The sequence below is a fragment of the Ambystoma mexicanum genome, chromosome 3q (assembly GCF_040938575.1).
Source record: "Ambystoma mexicanum isolate Mex_15411 chromosome 3q, UKY_AmexF1_1, whole genome shotgun sequence".
NCBI lineage: Eukaryota > Metazoa > Chordata > Amphibia > Caudata > Ambystomatidae > Ambystoma > Ambystoma mexicanum.
The window spans coordinates 1,048,789,789-1,048,807,284 of record NC_090926.1 but is presented as its reverse complement, the minus strand read 5'-3'; the positions used below and the strand labels follow the sequence as shown (position 1 = coordinate 1,048,807,284).

Here is a 17,496-nt window from a genome sequence, read left to right as displayed (position 1 = left end):
TAAGAAATATCTCAGCTATCCTGCAAAAAGCAGCCCAGCATCAGTGTCAGAACATTAAAATTGATCGTAAATTTTGCAGATTTTCCCTTAGGCCGGCCCTCATGTTCTATGAAGGGAAAATCATCCCAAAGCTCATATATGGTCTTGAACTTTATGATGATGCTATAATTAAACTACTGGATAGATCGAGGCTAAGCTGTGGCGACAAACAGGTTTGAACTGGGTATAATAGCCTTAACAGCTTGAGTTGAGTGGCGGTTGCTCTCACTATATTCAAATATATATATTCATATATACAGGCATGCAATTAAATGTATGGACTTATAGTGTGTTTTAGCTAAACGACGTATATAATGTCCTAGAAGCAGAAAAGAGGAACACAATATTACTTATGGTACCATGTCATTGAAAAATGGAGAGAAGCAGAGGCCACTGCTTGGTATAGAGCCCTGAGAGATGGTACCCGTGAACCAATAGAAAGTGGTGAGGCATGGAATACACTTCATCTTGCGATGTTCCGCCCATCAGATGACGAACTCCTGTGATCACCTGACTTTAGCTTTCTTTGAATATACACCTTAATGGGCTCATGTTAATTAGCGAAATTTCTGTTCGGCCACGGACCACAATTGATCGAGCTGGTTCTACTACTGGAGAATCCCCTAGGTGAGGATGCATTATTGGTGCACACTAGCACCTACATGTCACTGGATGAGGGAAATCAAAGATGTCTTGTTTTCTTTTATGGTGTTCTTTTTTTCTGTTCGATGTTATAATTTTTTTGTTGCCTACGGCACAGTTTGACATTGTTTCTGTTTTACTAGCTTTGAGGTTCTAACTGTGAATTGTGCATTGAGATTGCATTCAGCTAATAAACAGGGTTTAAAATAAATGAATAAATCCTGAGAGTTGTTGAGGCCACTCATCTCCTATAGGCTTTATTCAAATATATCAACCATGATCAATGGGGGTATCTGAGTCAAACACCTCCGGAATGTCAAAAGCTTCTACGTCATGGCTGCTTTCCAGGCAATCCAGACCAAGGGTGCCTCCTCATTTTCCTTTTCAGCAAATATGGACTCAAAATTTGCTAGTGAACTGACTCCAATAGAGTGTGAAGAACCCTCGCTCAGGGAGGGACGACATATACTAGAGGACCTGAAAATGACAGCACTGAGGAAATCAGTATTGACCGGTAAACTCCAAAAAGTGGCATCAGATGGAAGGCTGGAGCTATGGGCTGAGCAACTGCATCTGTGTCAGTAATAATTAACTTTGCTGGCACTGTCCATTGAGGGAGTACTGGACTGGAATGATGATACAGACAACACAGAAGGAGGGGCTTTGTTTATAACATCAAGCCTGGTAGCCAAAAGGCTTTCCAGTCCTTTAGAAAAGGACCCCCACTGTATGGATTTCCATTGTAGTGTTTACAGAACTTTGTGCAAGGGGCAAATTCCTATAAAGACTACGAAGCAGAGGACAAGCACCAAGGCACAATGTGGGAAGGATATGGGTCATAGTGGCAGAAATTGAATATGCGACGGAACTTGAATCGCTCCTGCTTTTTGCTTCTTCTTCTTGCTCAATGAATGTTCCATAACCAGGGTGTCTTTGGCTTCTCTTCTCACTTTTCCAAAATGTCAACACCCCAACTAGTCTTGCTCAAGGCCATAAAAATTTAAGCAACCCGCTATCACTCATTTCAAATGCTTATACTGGCATGAACCACTCTACTCTGTGTCATTGTCCTGTCAAAAGCACCAAATGCAGCACTGATGTTAGTCTGAGACAGACATTTACCAGCCACAATCCTTGCAGGGTTTGAAGCCTGATTTTGGAGACATGACACCAAAATAAAAGGCCCTTCTGTGGCTGTTCCATAGAAAATATAGGTCTGATACCACGTGAAAAAGGTACTGATGTGAAGGTTAGTGCGTATGCATATATACATATATATAGCAACAGTGGTATTTTGTGCATAACGACACCAGTGATGAGGGCTGGAGACAACAGGATGCTGTCTGCCACCCGCTGGTGGCCATCAAGAGTTTGTAGGCTAGTCGGTGCTTGGAGGTGTATTTCAAGAGATGGGGACTCTGTGGGAGGACGGTACTGTATCCAACAAAGAGAAGTAGTTAACTAATTATCATAACAGCACCTATCAATACCTGTTCTTTATGAATATATGAAAAACACTATTGAAACAGTGGCACTGATTACTGTTGACACTTTAAAACATGCATAGGCATCAACTGCTAAAAGTATTTATTTCTAGTTTATAAATGTTCACTTTCAATCTGTACTACCAAATACCTCAAAGAACCTCCTACACATGGCTGTGAGGACTTTCCCAAACTGCTCTTTATCTTTCTCATCAATTAGTTTATCTCCGTATACTCTCTCTGCCTCATGTAGCCACAAGCGCACAATGTCGATTGGAGTTTTAATACATTCAGCAGTTGAGAAGAGCAAGCCCTAAGAACAAAGCAAACAACACTTGTTAGATTCCTTGTTATGTGCATGATTGTAGCACATATTATGCATTAGAGCAAAAACTAGTTATTAGTAATGCCTCAGTTGGAGCACATGGGTTTGCAGAATCACTGCAGTAGCTGGTTTATAAGTGATACTAAATGATTTGTATTACTCAAGATTCTGCCACAAATTTAGTTTTAAGAGGCATCAATCTATTAAAAGGAAATAACAATACATGTGTTAAAAACATTTGTCTGGCAATCGTAAGAAAGAAATAGAAATTGGCACCTGAAATATATTCGCCAGATCCCTAAGGTTAAACACGTAGTGAAATTTTATGGCAGTTGGAAGAAACGTTGATGTAATCTTTTGGTGAAGCGCTATAGTAAGAAAGGAAATATAAAAATATGGGAATCCCTATTATTTCATTTGCATAATATATATCTGTGTGTATATATAGTGCAGTTAAGGTTACATCACACTTTAAATAATAACATGTTCTGTTCCATAAAAGTTCACCAAGTTCACCAAATTTAGCAAACAACTGTGCTGGACAAAACCCAACACTCATGCCATATTTGGCAAAGTTTCATTTTGTGTTTATGTCCAACATGGTTGCTTAAACAAACATGTTACCTTAAAGCTGGTAAATGTCTCTTTACGTTTAGGAGATGTTTGGCATACATGTAGTCCTTATGCAGAAATGGCACACACAACTAATATTTTGAAATTTCAAATGTGAGATGATCACTTTTTCAGGATAAATCTTTTCTTTTTTTATATTTTTATTTATATTGTTGAATTTAATCAACTTTTCAATACAAAACTTTACATTTTCTTTTTTTTAAAAATATATACAACACATCTAATACACAAGATTACATCAAACAGAAGAATTACATCAAACAAGAAGATATTTTTTTCCCAAAGCTTGTTGACACAATTTGAAAAGAAAATTGAATTAATTTACAACTTTCGAAGAAAAAGAGCAAATCAAAATGCATAAACAATTCAACATGTGAGATTAATTGCATGAAGAAAATTAACTGTTGCAATTTTTAACGAAACATTTGATGTACCCAGCACTGTGGACTACCTCTCAACTGGGTCCAAAATTCTCAAATGATTGCAGTGACCAGAGAAGTATTTCAATCGTGCATGAATTACAGCTGGACATAGGGATACAATGTGTTCTAAAGTTTCAAACACCTTGGTATCTGTATCTAAACAGTATCGACAAAAGGATGACTTCAACTCGAGAGACTTACGTTTGTACAGAAGTTCTCGAGTGTGCCACAAGTTGAAGCACAGCCTAATGATTCCTGAGCGTGTTTTTTTACAGGGAAACCTGAGTAGGTACGCTTCCATCGATCCCAAGCTTTTGTTTCTAAATTGTTCACGGATTGCGGTTTTATATTGAAGACATCGAAATCTGGTCTTAATCCAATCACAACGGTAGATCAACTGTTTCGCTTTGTCAGGATTGTTAAGCAGCATGCTAAAAGTAACGTCCTCTTGCACTAAGATGGTGTAAACGGCACGTAACCAGTATTTAACAAATTAGTGTTCCGTCTTAAAAATGTAATCAGACAGGAATTTTAGGAAATTCACCTCCTTGGTTGATAATAAACATTTATGGAGGAGAGCACAGGCTTTCCACTAGTATTGTGCATAAAGGGAGGTTAGGCCTAATTCAAAGCGCACCCAAGCCACTGGAATGCTTTGGGGAAGTTGGAGAATCGCTTTCCAGAATTTGCCTTCAATTTTATCAAACACCACCGGAGACCATGGTGGTTGAGATTCCAGGCCATATAGTATGCAGGGGGTAGCTTTTTGTTTCCAGTATATCAACGCCGGTTTCATTGTAAAAGTACCAAAATGATGCATTATAATTTTGGTTTGGGGAATAGCTGTATCTAACTTGTGCTGTACCGCATCTAAGTGGCTAGCAGTTGAGCCGCTACCATCAAACACCATTCCCAAATAGATGTAATTTGGAACTACTACCAAATTAATGTGGTTAATGGGCCACTGAAATTTATGCTTGGTCGAATCGGAAGGTCTATATATTACAATTTGTGTTTTTGAAGTGTTGACCCGCAATTCATTTTGCATTATGTAGCCGTTGAATGCCTCGCATAGACTTTGAAGGCCACTCAGGGTTTTAGAAATTAATACCAAATCATCAGCATACATAAGAGTCTGGATCAAATGATTGTTGATTTTTGGTGAATCAGATGGTATCGACTCAAAGGTCTGCCGAACATCATGCATAAAGTAGTTAAAAATTGCAGATGCTAAAAGGCAACCTTGCTTTAGACCCCAGGCGGTTGGAATTGGTATAGATAGTAATCCTCCGAGGATAAGTCTAATGCGAACTGAAGTTCGGGAGTGCAGTGAGTAAATAATTTGTTGTAATGTGGGAGGACATTTATCTCTAGCAAGTTTGGCAAAAAGTAGGGGCCGAGAAATTGCATCAAATGCTGTATGCAAATCTAGGAATGCAAAATAAATTGCTTTTTTGGTTGCTTGCGCTTGGTACTTAACCGCATTGAGGCAAAGCATGTTAATATTCGTGCCCATGCCTGCTAGAAACCCCGTCTGAAAGGGGTCTCGGGTATGGGACGTTTTGGTCCAAAGACTGAAATCACAGAGTATTAGTTTGGAGAAAAGTTTCCCAGGCGCATCCAATAATGCAATCGGCCTGTAGTTGCAAGGGAGGGTGCGGTCACCCTTCTTATGGATAGGAACTAAAGAATAGGGAATAATGCGAGAGGTCATAATCTGTTGGAAAAGATAGTTTAGGATTATTGCCCACATAGAAGGATTAGATTTAACCATGAAATTAGTGAGACCATCAGGTCCCATAGCTCTCAATGGACTAATGTGTTTAATATAATCCTCCAGAATGGACGGGGAACATTCAAGAAACCAGGTTTGAGGACCTTCAGAACAAAAGACAAAATTGGAAAAGGTCGGATCCGCGTATAAAGTTGAATAATGCTGGATCCACTGGGCCTCTGTGACATTAAGAATTTGCATAATAGCTTGGGTCTGGTGAGCACACTGATTAAATATTGTCCAAGTTTCAGCAGTGTTTTTGTTCGCTATTAATTTGAGCATGTGTTCACCATCCCGCTGGATAATATGAGCTTTATGTTGATGCATCCAGTTGCGAAACCTACATTTGGCAGATTTTAACTGTTGATTGCGAGTTGGCTCATTTAGTTTGCGAATAAGTCTTCTTTCGCGTTGGTACTCATTCTTTGTCACTTTGAGTAACGGGTTGAAAGAATGTCTGTGAGAGGACTCATGATGAGGCAAATTTCCCATTGGTTTCTTGAATGTAGCAAGAAGGATAGTATACTGAGTGGGATGATAGGATTCATTATTGCAAATAACTAACTGTGACAAGGTTAGAAGGTTGCTATCGGCCCAATGAAAGCGAGATCTAGCATTATTAACAATCAACTTTTGTGAGAAGAAAGAGTTCTTGTGTGGTGTACAGTTCCAGATTAATGTTAACAGAAGCAAGTGGTGGTCACTGTGCGTCTGGGGAATAACTTGGAACATACGTATCTGTCCGTTGAAATTCGAATGTAAATACATGTAGTCAATAGTAGTACTTGTATTCTCTCTATGCCATGTCGGGTGGGCTGGAATATCACCACGAATCGAGCCATTAGTCATGTGAAAGTTACATTCCAACATAAATGCTGACTACCGCTTGACCTTTGCACTTGTTGTTTTCCATTTGGGATGTAGACAGTCTAAATTAAGATCTCCCACAATAATTGTTTCTGTAATCTCTGGGGTAACAAGTATCAAATCAAGAAGATGGCTTTGGCCTGTGTAGAAAGCAGAGTCAGTTAGCCCAAGAGGATTGCAGTAAATATTGATTAAAGCAATGATGTGAGATGGGCATGCAATTTTTACAAGCTGTATAAAAGAAGAAACTGAAGACCAAGGCTGGATGGTGAAACCCCTTGCCATATTCACTGCTACCAAGAGGCCCAAAGACGGACGACCCTTAAGGCCCGCGATAGCTGGCAGTAGAGCAATTTCATAGTTATTCCAGGGAGGTGGAAGCAAGAGCCAAGTTTCTTGCAAGGCTATGATGTCATACTCTGCTTGGAAACTAGTAATGGACGTCTGAAGGTGCGAATGGCCTCGCGTGTTCCAACTAGCGATAGTGACATGGCATTAAGTAAATGTTAATGATGGTTATGACTTATAAGGTTGTTTACAGTAAGCATGTGTCAATGTTGGGTCATTCAGGTAGGCGTTGGATGATATTTGTTTTACATCGTTTCCCGTACGCGCAGGATCTTGTGCTAATAGAAAGCTCATGTTAAACAGTTGGCTTTCCAAAAAGTGTTTAGTACAATGCCTGATGGAATCCATAGGCGCACAATTGAGCAAGTGGACTCGGAAATAAATTCAATTTGCTCGAGATCACTCGAGCAAATGTCTTCGAGTTCCACGAGCTCTGAGAAGATGTTTAACACACTCTGTCTGTTAAGATTGCAGGTGTTAAAACTACCTCCTCTACATTTCAGAATTAGAGGGTGACAGTTCCGTTTGTCTGTGGAGAGTGCCTTAGGGGGCATAAGATGTACATCATGTGGCTTAGGATTTGTAAGTAGATCAGGATCCGATGTTGTCTGAGAAGAGGCTACCATGTGCCGTGGTGCTTGGGATTGCATCAAGCTGAGAGATCAGGAGGTGAGACCTAGGACATCTACGTCTGTATGGGCAGTATTGGGAACTAGCCATTGATGCATATTGGGATTCAATTCTCGGGGCTTTTGGATCGGAATGGGAGCAAGAAGCTGGATGCAAGAGGCTAAATAAAAATCGACTGCATTACGTATTTGGGTAATTGCAACAGCGTCGGCCTCTCTTTCGCTCTCAGACTTGACAGGAAGTGTAATTTTGGTTTGTACATCTCAGCCCATCGAATTATGAGCTTGAGCAAAAGGTTTTTGAGTGTTCACTTGATCAAGCTCTCGAATGAGGGCATTTAATGGGGGGTACAAGGTAGCTGCAGACGCAGTGAGTGGGGCAGGCATCACCAGACTTTGGGGTCTCAAGACTGAGCCTGATGAAACCTGCTTTGGTGGTAGAACAATAGGATTCAACAGGACTGGTGGCACTGGCACAGATGGTAAAGCACTGGAGGATTATGTGTGGTAGGTAGTACGGTTGAAGGTTCAACAATGGGCAACACTGATGGACATGCTGTTGCTTCGACAGCGGCATGTCATCGATTACTTGGATTCAGAGTTTGAAAGAAAGTCTTCATTGTTTGTTTGGGAAGTCTCAGAGTGATATGTTTTGAATTCTTCTTAGTGGGAGGACGAGATACTCTTGGAATTCCTTTTTTCTTTTGGATAGCATTTGGCGCGTGCAAGGGGACACCCTCTTTTGTAGGGCTCGTGGTCAGTGAAGGGAATGGAATTATCACTGGCTCAGCACCAGTTGGGGATGTTGGAATGCTGACCCACGATGCATTAAGCAGAGCAGGAACAGCAGGAAAGCTAATTCCAGTCTCAGGGATAATGATGTTAGTAATAGTTGGCAAGGTTGGAGCGTGCAAGGAGCGCAGTGCTGGGGATCTAACAGAGCCTACTGTAATGATAGAAATATCATCAGTAGTAACATCATTTGCTTTCAAGACTCCTGGAGAAGTGGGCTTGGAAGATTGTACAAGCGTTTCTAAAGATGAGAGTACTTGTTGGAATTGAATTGCTTGATTTGAAATTTTTGTATCCAAACTTTCATATAGTTTAAATAGACTTTGTAAGTTTAACTGCTTGGCTGCTAAAGTAACGCCAAGCATAGAAGGTGAGGAGGAGACTACTGAAATAGTAGTATCCAGCTCAAGTGGTGGAGGCTGGGTATGCATAGAAGTAGAGTCTGGTTCTTGCGTTGGAGGAGAGGGAGGAAGGGCGGTCGATGCTCGCGCTCTTCGCGGGGTGGGATACACGAAACTGATAGATGGCAAGCTCTTGGCCGATGACGAGTCTGAAGTGAGTTCCACAACACTAGTAGGATCAGGGTGCATGGAAGTCGGAGACTCACACTGGCTAGCATAAATGGAGAGGTCAGGGTCGATGCAGGGTGAAGAGGTTCTGGGCATCGCTATATTTACCGTACCTTGCTTTGGGTGGGGAAGACGGGGAAGAGGTGTGCAAAGCATTGTATTATCTGATAATGGGAGCGCTGAGAATTTCGAGCTGGGCTCCTGTGGAATAGCCGCTATGGGAGCTATGGGAACACCTGAAAAAAATACTTGTGGATGGTGCATGGCCTCCGTGCTCATGAAAGGAGGCGCTGATGAAATCATTCCTTTTGTACTTGTCGCCATATTTATAGGAGACAAGGTGATAGTCATATAAGATGAACATAAGACCCGTGTAAGCACGGTAGAAGGACCCTGTTGATGTAAAGAGGTTGGCATGCCGGTTTTTAAAGAGTATGCCAAGAGGCAACAGGGGACAGCTACAAGAAAGGTATTTTACAAAAGCAGTTCAAAGAAGTTCAAGTTTAAACCAGTGCAAATAACAACACATTGATTCAAATGGAAACAAGTTCGTAAAGTTTTAGCTTTGTTCAGTACCCAACTCAGACGGTGGAGCAAGTAAAACAAAATAATAATAATAAATAAATAAATTTAAAACAAAAAATTGCACACACAGAATAAAGGTCAGGGATACCTCGACCACTGGCTCCGCAGTGAAGCAGCAAAGCAGTACTTAATCAAGTGCTTGCATCGAGTGCACGCGCACGAGTGCGCATGTGCAGTTGCTTATATGTTATGTAAGCAACAAAGGAGGAACTCTGATGAAAGAAGAACAAAAACGAAAGTCAGGAAGGCAAAGTCCTCAAATCCCACTAACCAAACAAAATCCACAACAAAGTCTGTTGTTAGGTTCACCTTCTTAAAGAAGCCACAGTTCACAATCCGGCCGTCGGCAGGAGAAGGCTGACAGGCAGAGACTCACACAATGGAGCAGCAGAGCAGGGAACCCGAGCAGCAAAGCAGTACTTAATCAAGTGCTTGCATCGAGTGCCTGCGCACGAGAGCACATGTGCAGTTGCTTATATGTGATGTAAGCAACAAAGGAGGAACTCTTCTTAAAGAAGCCACAGTTCACAATCCGGCCGTCGGCAGGAGAAGGCTGACAGGCAGAGGCTCACACAATGGAGCAGCAGAGCAGGGCACCCGTGCAACAAAGCAGTACTTAATCAAGTACTTGCATCGAGTGCGCAAGAAACCATGCTTCCTCATCTTGTGATAATTTGTTTCGCCAGCTTTGCTGCTTCGGAAAAAGAAATTCGGCAGAGGGAGCTGTGCTCGAGGCTGTGGCGTCGAATGTCCCTCGACGGGCTCCGTACCGTGTCGATGTCACCAATGGTATAAATAGCTCGAGCTGCGCCCGTTAGATTCAGTTCTGTGTTTTCGAGGAAATACGTATGGAAAATCCAGGCGTATGCTGTGACTGATAGGCTCATCGTGAAAGGAAATTGTAAGAAAACATAAACTGTACTGCGGGGTAGGCTGGGAGGATCCATGAGGAATACGTGGGATGAACATCCAGTCGAAAGAACGTTACAGTTGGTAAGTAACTTGTTCTTCGAATGGATTGTGTCCTCCCACGTATTCCTCATCTTGTGATAGACTCCCATAGCAGTGATCAATTTGGAGGTGGGAGTGCTAGTTCTTGTTTTCATTGACAAAGTGAAGTACCGCTCTGGCAAATAACCCCTCATTGGAGGAGGAGGCATCTAAACAGTAATGCTTGATAAAAGTACGCATTGATGCCCATGTTGCAGCCGAGCAAATATCTTTTGCAGGGACTCCCCTCTTCAAAGCCACAGAAGTAGCCATTTCCCTTGTGGAGTGAGCATGTAGCCCATCCGGTGGGTCTTTTCCTGCTAATCTGTAGCATTCCAATATTGCTAGAATAAACCAGCGGGATATGGTTTGTTTTGTCACCGCTAACCTCAATTTTATGACCTGTGCAGCCCACAAAGAGTTGGTTGTCTTGACGTAATTTTGTCATTCTTGCAATGTAAAAACTGAGGGCCCTCTTGGGGTCCAGCCTATGTAATCCTTCCTCTTCTTTTCCCAAATGAGGAGGAGGATAGAATGTTGGTAAAACAATTCTCTGCGACAAATAGAAGTCGGAAACTACATTCGGTAAGAAAGATGGTTTAACTTTCAGAACTACCTTGTCTTTGTAAAATGTGGTATTTGGAGGTTTACATGCGAGAGCCTGTAGTTCACTAACCCTGCGGGCTGATGTTAATGCCACAAGAAGGACAGTTAACTTTAGTGTTAAAAGCCTCAATGGACAGGAGTGCAGAGGCTCAAATGGTATACATGTTAGGAATTTAAGAACTAAATTTTAATCCCAAGTTGGAACATGAAATGGTATTGGTGGATATACATTTGTAAGTCCTTTCAGGAACTGTATTATTAATGGTATTTTTAAGTAAGAAACCTCTTGCAAAGAGCGCTAGAAAATTGACAGCGCAGCAAGATATCCTTTGATTGTTCCAATCTGGAACCCCAGATTGGCTAGATGTAATAGAAAAGAAAGCACCATTGGCGTGCTACATTGAAAAGGGTCCACATCCCTATCTTTGCACCAGTTACTGAACTTATTCCAACGACACTGATACAAGGATTTAGTTGCTGGTCTCCTGGCCGAAAGCAAAATCACCATTACGTCATACAGAAGATCCCAATCCTTGTATCTCAACCTCTCAGAAACCATGCATGAAGGTTGAGTGTGTTGACCTCTGAATGGAGAACCCGACCTTCATCTTGCGAGAGAAGTTCCTCTTTTTGTGGAAGATGTACTGGAGGGCAGATGGACATGTCTAGAAGGTCTGGGTACCACGTCCTCCTGGCCCAGTCCAGGGCAATTAGGATCATGGTTTTCCTGAACTTTCTGAACCTCCTGATTACTTGAGGAATCATGGGGACTGGAGGAAATGCGTGCAGGAGGGGAAAATCCCAATCCACTACAAACGCATCTCCTAGAGCTCCTCTCGGGGATAATTTCCCCGAGCAATACTGATCGCACTTCCGGTTTACCGTGGTTGCGAACAGATCCACTTGATGGGTTCCCCAAAGGGCAAAGATCTCCAGAAAGACTTCCTGAGTCTAACTCCCACTCGTGGGAGACTGCTCTGCCTGCTCAGAGCGTCTGCCGCCGTGTTCTGCTCTCCTGCTCTCCTATCGGCTAGGTGAACTGCCGATAGAGAGATTCCTTCTTGTATTGCCCATAACCAGAGCTTCATTGCCTCTCTGCACAGAGGTAGTGATCCTACGCCTCCTCTTTTGTTGAGGTAGTACATGGCCACTGTGTTGTCCGTCATTATCAGGACATTCTTTCTCTGTACAGAGGGTAGGAAGGCCTTCAGCGCTAGTCTGATTGCCCTCAGCTAAAATAGGTTGATGTGTAGTTTGGACTCCGATGGAGACCAACGTCCGCTGACTGTCAGATCTTTGGTGTGAGCTCCCCACCCCGTGAGTGAGGCGTCCGTCACTACTGTTATCTCCGGCCATGGTTGCCAAAAAGATTCTCCCTTGAGGATGTTGTCGTTGCAAGCCCACCATGATAGATCCTGAGCAATTGCGCTCAGGACTTGCAGAAAATCTGACATATTCCCCGGGAATTGGGACCACTGAGTTCGGAGGGCCCATTGGAGGGATCTCATTCTCAGTCTGGCCTCCTGCACCAGAAAAATACAGGATGCCATGAGGCCGAGCAACCTCAGGAAATCGAAGGCCGGCAGATGCTGGGCTTTCTGGAATGTTGTTACAATCTGCTAGATGTGTAAAGCTCTCACCTCGGGCGGCAAGGCTTTGCCCAAGGAAGTGTCCAAGACTGCGGCGATAAACTGGAGTTGTTGGGATGGTATCATGTGGGACTTCTTGAAATTGAGGGAGGAGCCCACGTTGTGGAGGAAGTGGCAGGTGATCGACAGGTGTTCCTGAGCTTGTTCTGGAGAACATGCTCTGATTAGCCAGTCGTCCAGGTAGGGGTAGACGTGAATCCCCCCTCTCCTGAGACTCGCTGCCACTACCGCCATCAGCTTGGTGAAAAACCTTGAAGGGGAGGTCAGCCCGAATGGCAGAACTCGAAACTGATAGTGAGAACCGCCAACTGCGAACCTCAGGTATTTTCTGTGCTTGGGATGGATTGGCACATGAAAATAAGCATCCTGAAGGTCCAATGATACCAACCAGTCTTGGAGCTGGAGAGCCTGAAGGATCTGAGAAAGTGTTACCATCTTGAACTAGTCCTTCCTGAGGAACTTGTTCAATTTTCTTAATTCCAAGATGGGTCTCAGTCCTCCGTCTTTGGGATGAGAAAATAAGGGGAGTACCAGCCCTTGTTAATCTCCGCTACAGGTACATGTTCTATTGCACCTTTCTCTAGCAGGATTAAAATTTCCTGCAAAAGGAGCGGGTCTGGAGTTTTGGTAGAGCTGGCTCCTGGTGGATGATTGTGAGGTCTTTTTAGGAAGGGAAGGCAGTAACCTTGAGCTACTGTTTCCAGTGCCTAAGCATCTGAAGTAATGCCCCGCCATTCTTTCAGATGTTGAGAAATTCTGCCTCCCACTGATGTTTTGTATGATAAGACCTCAAAGAGATTTGGAGGCGGTTGCAGGAGCGGCTGAGGGCATAGATGCCCTTCCTGAAGATGGCTTTGTAGTATTTGCTCGTCCACCACGAGTGACATTCCTCTTGCCCCTTTGAAAAGCCGATCCTCTTCCTCTACCAACCAAGGAGTAGTATCGAAAAGGACGACCCCACCAGGAAAATGAGCCCGAATAGGGTTTCTGAGGCCATTGCATGGAGGCACTAAGGGACTTAGCTGCTGCTTTCGAGGTCTGTAGTTTTTCTAGGCTCCCATCAAAGGGCATGTTGAGAAGTCTGCTCTGTACATCTGGTGCAAACCCCAACTTTCTCAACCATGCAAATCTGCGTAGCACTGTGCTTGATGCCATGGATCTGCTAATACTATCAGCAGTATCCATTCCAGACTGGAGACATTCCCCCATTGCCTCCTTACCGTCATTGACTATATTCAGGAAGCTTTCCCTTTCCTCGCCTTCCGGAATATGTTCAGCCGCCGCTGAAATGCATTCCCACATGGTATGTGTGAACCTGGCCAGGGTACAGGTGACATTGGTCGATTTCAAGGCCATGCTACCTGAAGTAAAAAATGTACGAGCCCAGGGATCAACCTTTTTGTCCTCCCTGTCCGGAGGTATGGTTGGGTATGCTGTCTGCCTGGAAGTAGTAGTAACCTGAATAACCAGACTTTCTGGCATAGGGTGTCTACTCAGGTATTCTGGATCAGAAGTAGAAGTTCTGTACTTCTTTGGGAGATTGCTGTCTACTGCTGGTTTTTCCCAGTTCTTTTCAACTGTCCTTTGGTGCGCCCTATGGAAAGGGAGAACTGGGTCTTTCCTGGGTAACCGGACTATAATGTCCGTCATATCGTCGTGCTCAAACGTAGGGGAGGATCTTCCTCAACCCATATATTCAATTACTGTACTCATCAAATTCCTATAGCCTGAGTCTGCATGTTCTGCAGGATCAGACACAGCAAACTCCAATTCGGGTGATGTGTCCACTCCACTAGCAGAATGGAGAGTTTCACATAGGTCTCTCATTTTTGTATCAGGGTTTATAAGTTCCTCTGGAACTTTTCTAGTGCCATATTTCACTCCAAAAAGAGTGACATCCTCATCATCTGAGCCAGATTCTTCAAAAATTGAAGACATGGACCTAATAAAGTCAGATTTTGGTGAAGATGTAAACCTTCTATCTTCCTCCTGATTTTTCGTTGAAGGAATGGGTGTTTTCTTCGAGGGGGTCAAAGGAACCTTCAACGCATTCCACGAAGCCTTTGACAAAGGCGTTGAGGAAAATATAGGCTTCGTCGAAGCTGCGGGCACCGATGGCGTCGACGACGCTGCACTCAACTTCGACAACTTTTGCTTTTTATGAGGGATTGGAGAAACACTCGATCCTTGAGGCTCTCTCAACGATTTGTCGACTCGAGATTTATGGGTACTACTTGGCTTTAGCACCGTAGTTCCCAACTTCCCTGCATCGTCCAGTGGAGCAACCGGGGTCTGGCTTTTCTGGGGGTCGAGGCAGCGTTCTCAAAGACCTGCAACATTTTTCTTCTGTGCTCGAGCTATTTATACCATTGGTGATGTTGACACGGTACAGAGCCCGTCGAGGGACATTCGACGCCACAGCCTCGAGCACAGCGCCCTCTGCCGAAAAAATCTTTCCGAAGCAGCGAAGCAGCAAAGCTGGTGAAACGAATTATCACAAGATGAGGATTACATGGGAGGACACAATCCATTCGAAAGTAAGATTTAAGATAGCAGGGGTTAACAATCTCTAGTGACCATCATCTTGGGGAGAAGTCTCGACTAGTGTGGTGAAGAAAGCACACCTGAAATCGAGAAAGAGAGGGATAGCCATTTGTTGGACCCCGTGGAAAATGATAATAAAAGCCCTTGCACGGTCACTGAGAGTTGGTGTGCTCTTGAGGCCATCCGCATACATGCCAACATTATTAAGCACCTTGGAGGGAGATTTTGTAATGGAAAGTGGGAGAAATTAATTTTGACATAGGACATTCAATTATAGTAGGCAGGAGAAAGGGAAAAATTGCAATATTGATTATTGAAAAATCAGGAGTCTCCCCCCTAATTGGGGTGGGTTGGCATGTACTCATCTGTGAAATGCTGAACAACAACCTATACCTGGTTTTGACATCCGGTGAGACTCGCAGGGTAGTTGCGAAGTTTGTCAGACCGTTTTGAAATGTGTGCAGACCCGATACATCACCAGATATATTTAAAAACAAATAATCTATACCAAAGAAACAAACAACAAAAAAAACATTTAAATGGAAGAACCCAACAATAATCAGGCTCACAAAGAGTTACAATATTTACAAAACCAGACCTATTCCTAACCGCCCTACAGAAAACTATGCCCATTTTTAAAATATATAGACTATACATCTGGCCATTGCATCAACCACAAATTACAAACAATGATCAATATTCTCTCCCTAATAAAACCTTAAATGACCCCAGTAATACCTCAAATGCTATTATTTTCTGCTCTGATTCAATTATTTATCAGACTATTGTTGTTTGATCTTCTTTTGGGTATAATACATTCTATTCATGTCACATAAATGTTGGAAATGGCGATATTTAAATTAGAGAGTATTAGGATATGGGTTTGTTCACTGTAGGTTCTTGGAATGTCAGAGGTATGAAGTGTCCTTCTAAAAGAAAGAAAATCCTACCCAGGATTTGGAGGGAAAGGATTGATGTTATTCTATTACAAGAGATTTACTTTGAGGATGGCACTGAGAGTCTCGTTACTAATTCTAGATATACGAAAGTGTGGCTTAACTGTTATTCTACAAATTCAAGGGGTGTTGGGATCATGATTAGAAGGGGGTTGGGTGCAAGTTTGGATAAGATAGTTATTGATGATGCAGGTCGGTTCATTTTAGTTGATCTGAAATTTGAAGGTAAACTATTTACTGTTGGTTCTGTTTATGGCCCATGTGCGGCGGTGAGTCTTTTTTTTTTACACTGTAACAAATCGTTTAGCTGATATGAGGGGGGAAGTAATCATTTTAGGAGGGGACTTCAATTGTGTTATGGACTTCAAGTTGGATAGGTCTTCGATATGCTCTTTTACTGGTCACAAATCTAGTGAAGTGTTTCGGAATTTGTGGACATTTTTGATTTAATTGACTCTTGGAGGTTTTTACATCCAAATGTGAAGGAATTTTTATTTTATTCCCCCGTCCACGATTCCTTTTCAAGGATTGACTACTAACTCACATCGGATCAATTGGTTGAGACAATAATTGAAGCTAGAATTTGTGAGCTGCATCTTTCTGATCATTCCCTGGTTTTGGTTAAATTGTGTCTTGTTCCACACACTCCAGATTCTGCTAGATGGAGACTGAAACCATTTATTCTAAAGGAGGAAAAAGCATTGAAGTCACTTTCTGGTTTTGTGTGTAGCTATTTTGATGTTTACAGAGATTTGGCTGATAGTCTAATGCAGTGGTCTTCAAACTTTTTTGGCCCCCCCTGAGCAAAGTTTGAAGTTTGGGCAGGCCAGGCCCCCCCAAATGTGCCAGATGGACAGTATGTAGAAATCGCTATGAACTTTTGCGTGCCGTGACTGCACCCTATTCCCAGTACAGACCCTGGGCTCTCCCCACCCTACTCCCACAACTATCCCAGTGCTTACGCCCATCCTGCTCCCACCACAGTCCCATAACACAAGCATAAAGACTTCCATACACGTGTGGTTGCTAAAATGCCCCGCTCCAGGTTGCTCTGTCCGTATGTGCGAGGAGGCTCAGGAGCACCTCCTCGCACATACATACATGCAGTGCCCCAGGCAGCATTTCCAATGAGCTTTGCAAGGCTGGTGAAGCAAAACTCCCCCAGCGTTGCATGGCTCAGTGATCATGTGCGGCTGGGGAACTGAACTGTCAAAGGCAAACAGTGGGCCTCATTACGAGGTGGGTGGTAAGGGATTACTGGCACCGGTAAGGGCACCGGTGCCGGTAATCCCTTACCACTCTACTACGAGTTCCCTTTGCGGGTCGTTCCATAACGCCTGGTTTTTGCAGGCGTTAAGGACCGCAATTTGCGGTACCATTAGTGCCGCCTTCCCCCTTCCTATTGAGCCCTATGGGGGCTCAAATGGGAATGGGGAATGGCCCTGGTGAATGGGGAATTACCGGTCCCTCCGACCTCGGAATGGACCGGTAATTGCTCCATTCACCAGGCCGGAGTTGGAACGAGTTTGGAGACAGCCATGCCGCAAATAGCAGCATGGTTACCTCCAAACTCATAATGAGGCCCAGTGTTTCCCTTTGACAGTTCAGCCAGCCTAGGAGCACTCCCACAGCTGGAAAAAGC

The 17,496-nt window shown here is 43.3% G+C and overlaps 1 protein-coding gene across 1 annotated transcript in view; it reads right to left on the bottom strand.

Moving 5' to 3' along the window:
• The window catches only part of DNAH17 (dynein axonemal heavy chain 17), an 8,024,690-nt gene that overhangs the window by 2,675,823 nt on the left and 5,331,371 nt on the right, over positions 1–17,496 (bottom strand). Inside the window, exons 50-51 of the mRNA XM_069655242.1 lie at positions 2,767–2,858; positions 2,317–2,478 (exon numbers count right to left, since the gene is read on the bottom strand). Of these exons, the coding sequence (XP_069511343.1) occupies positions 2,317–2,478; positions 2,767–2,858 (254 nt within the window). The remainder of the gene's footprint in view (positions 1–2,316; positions 2,479–2,766; positions 2,859–17,496) is intronic.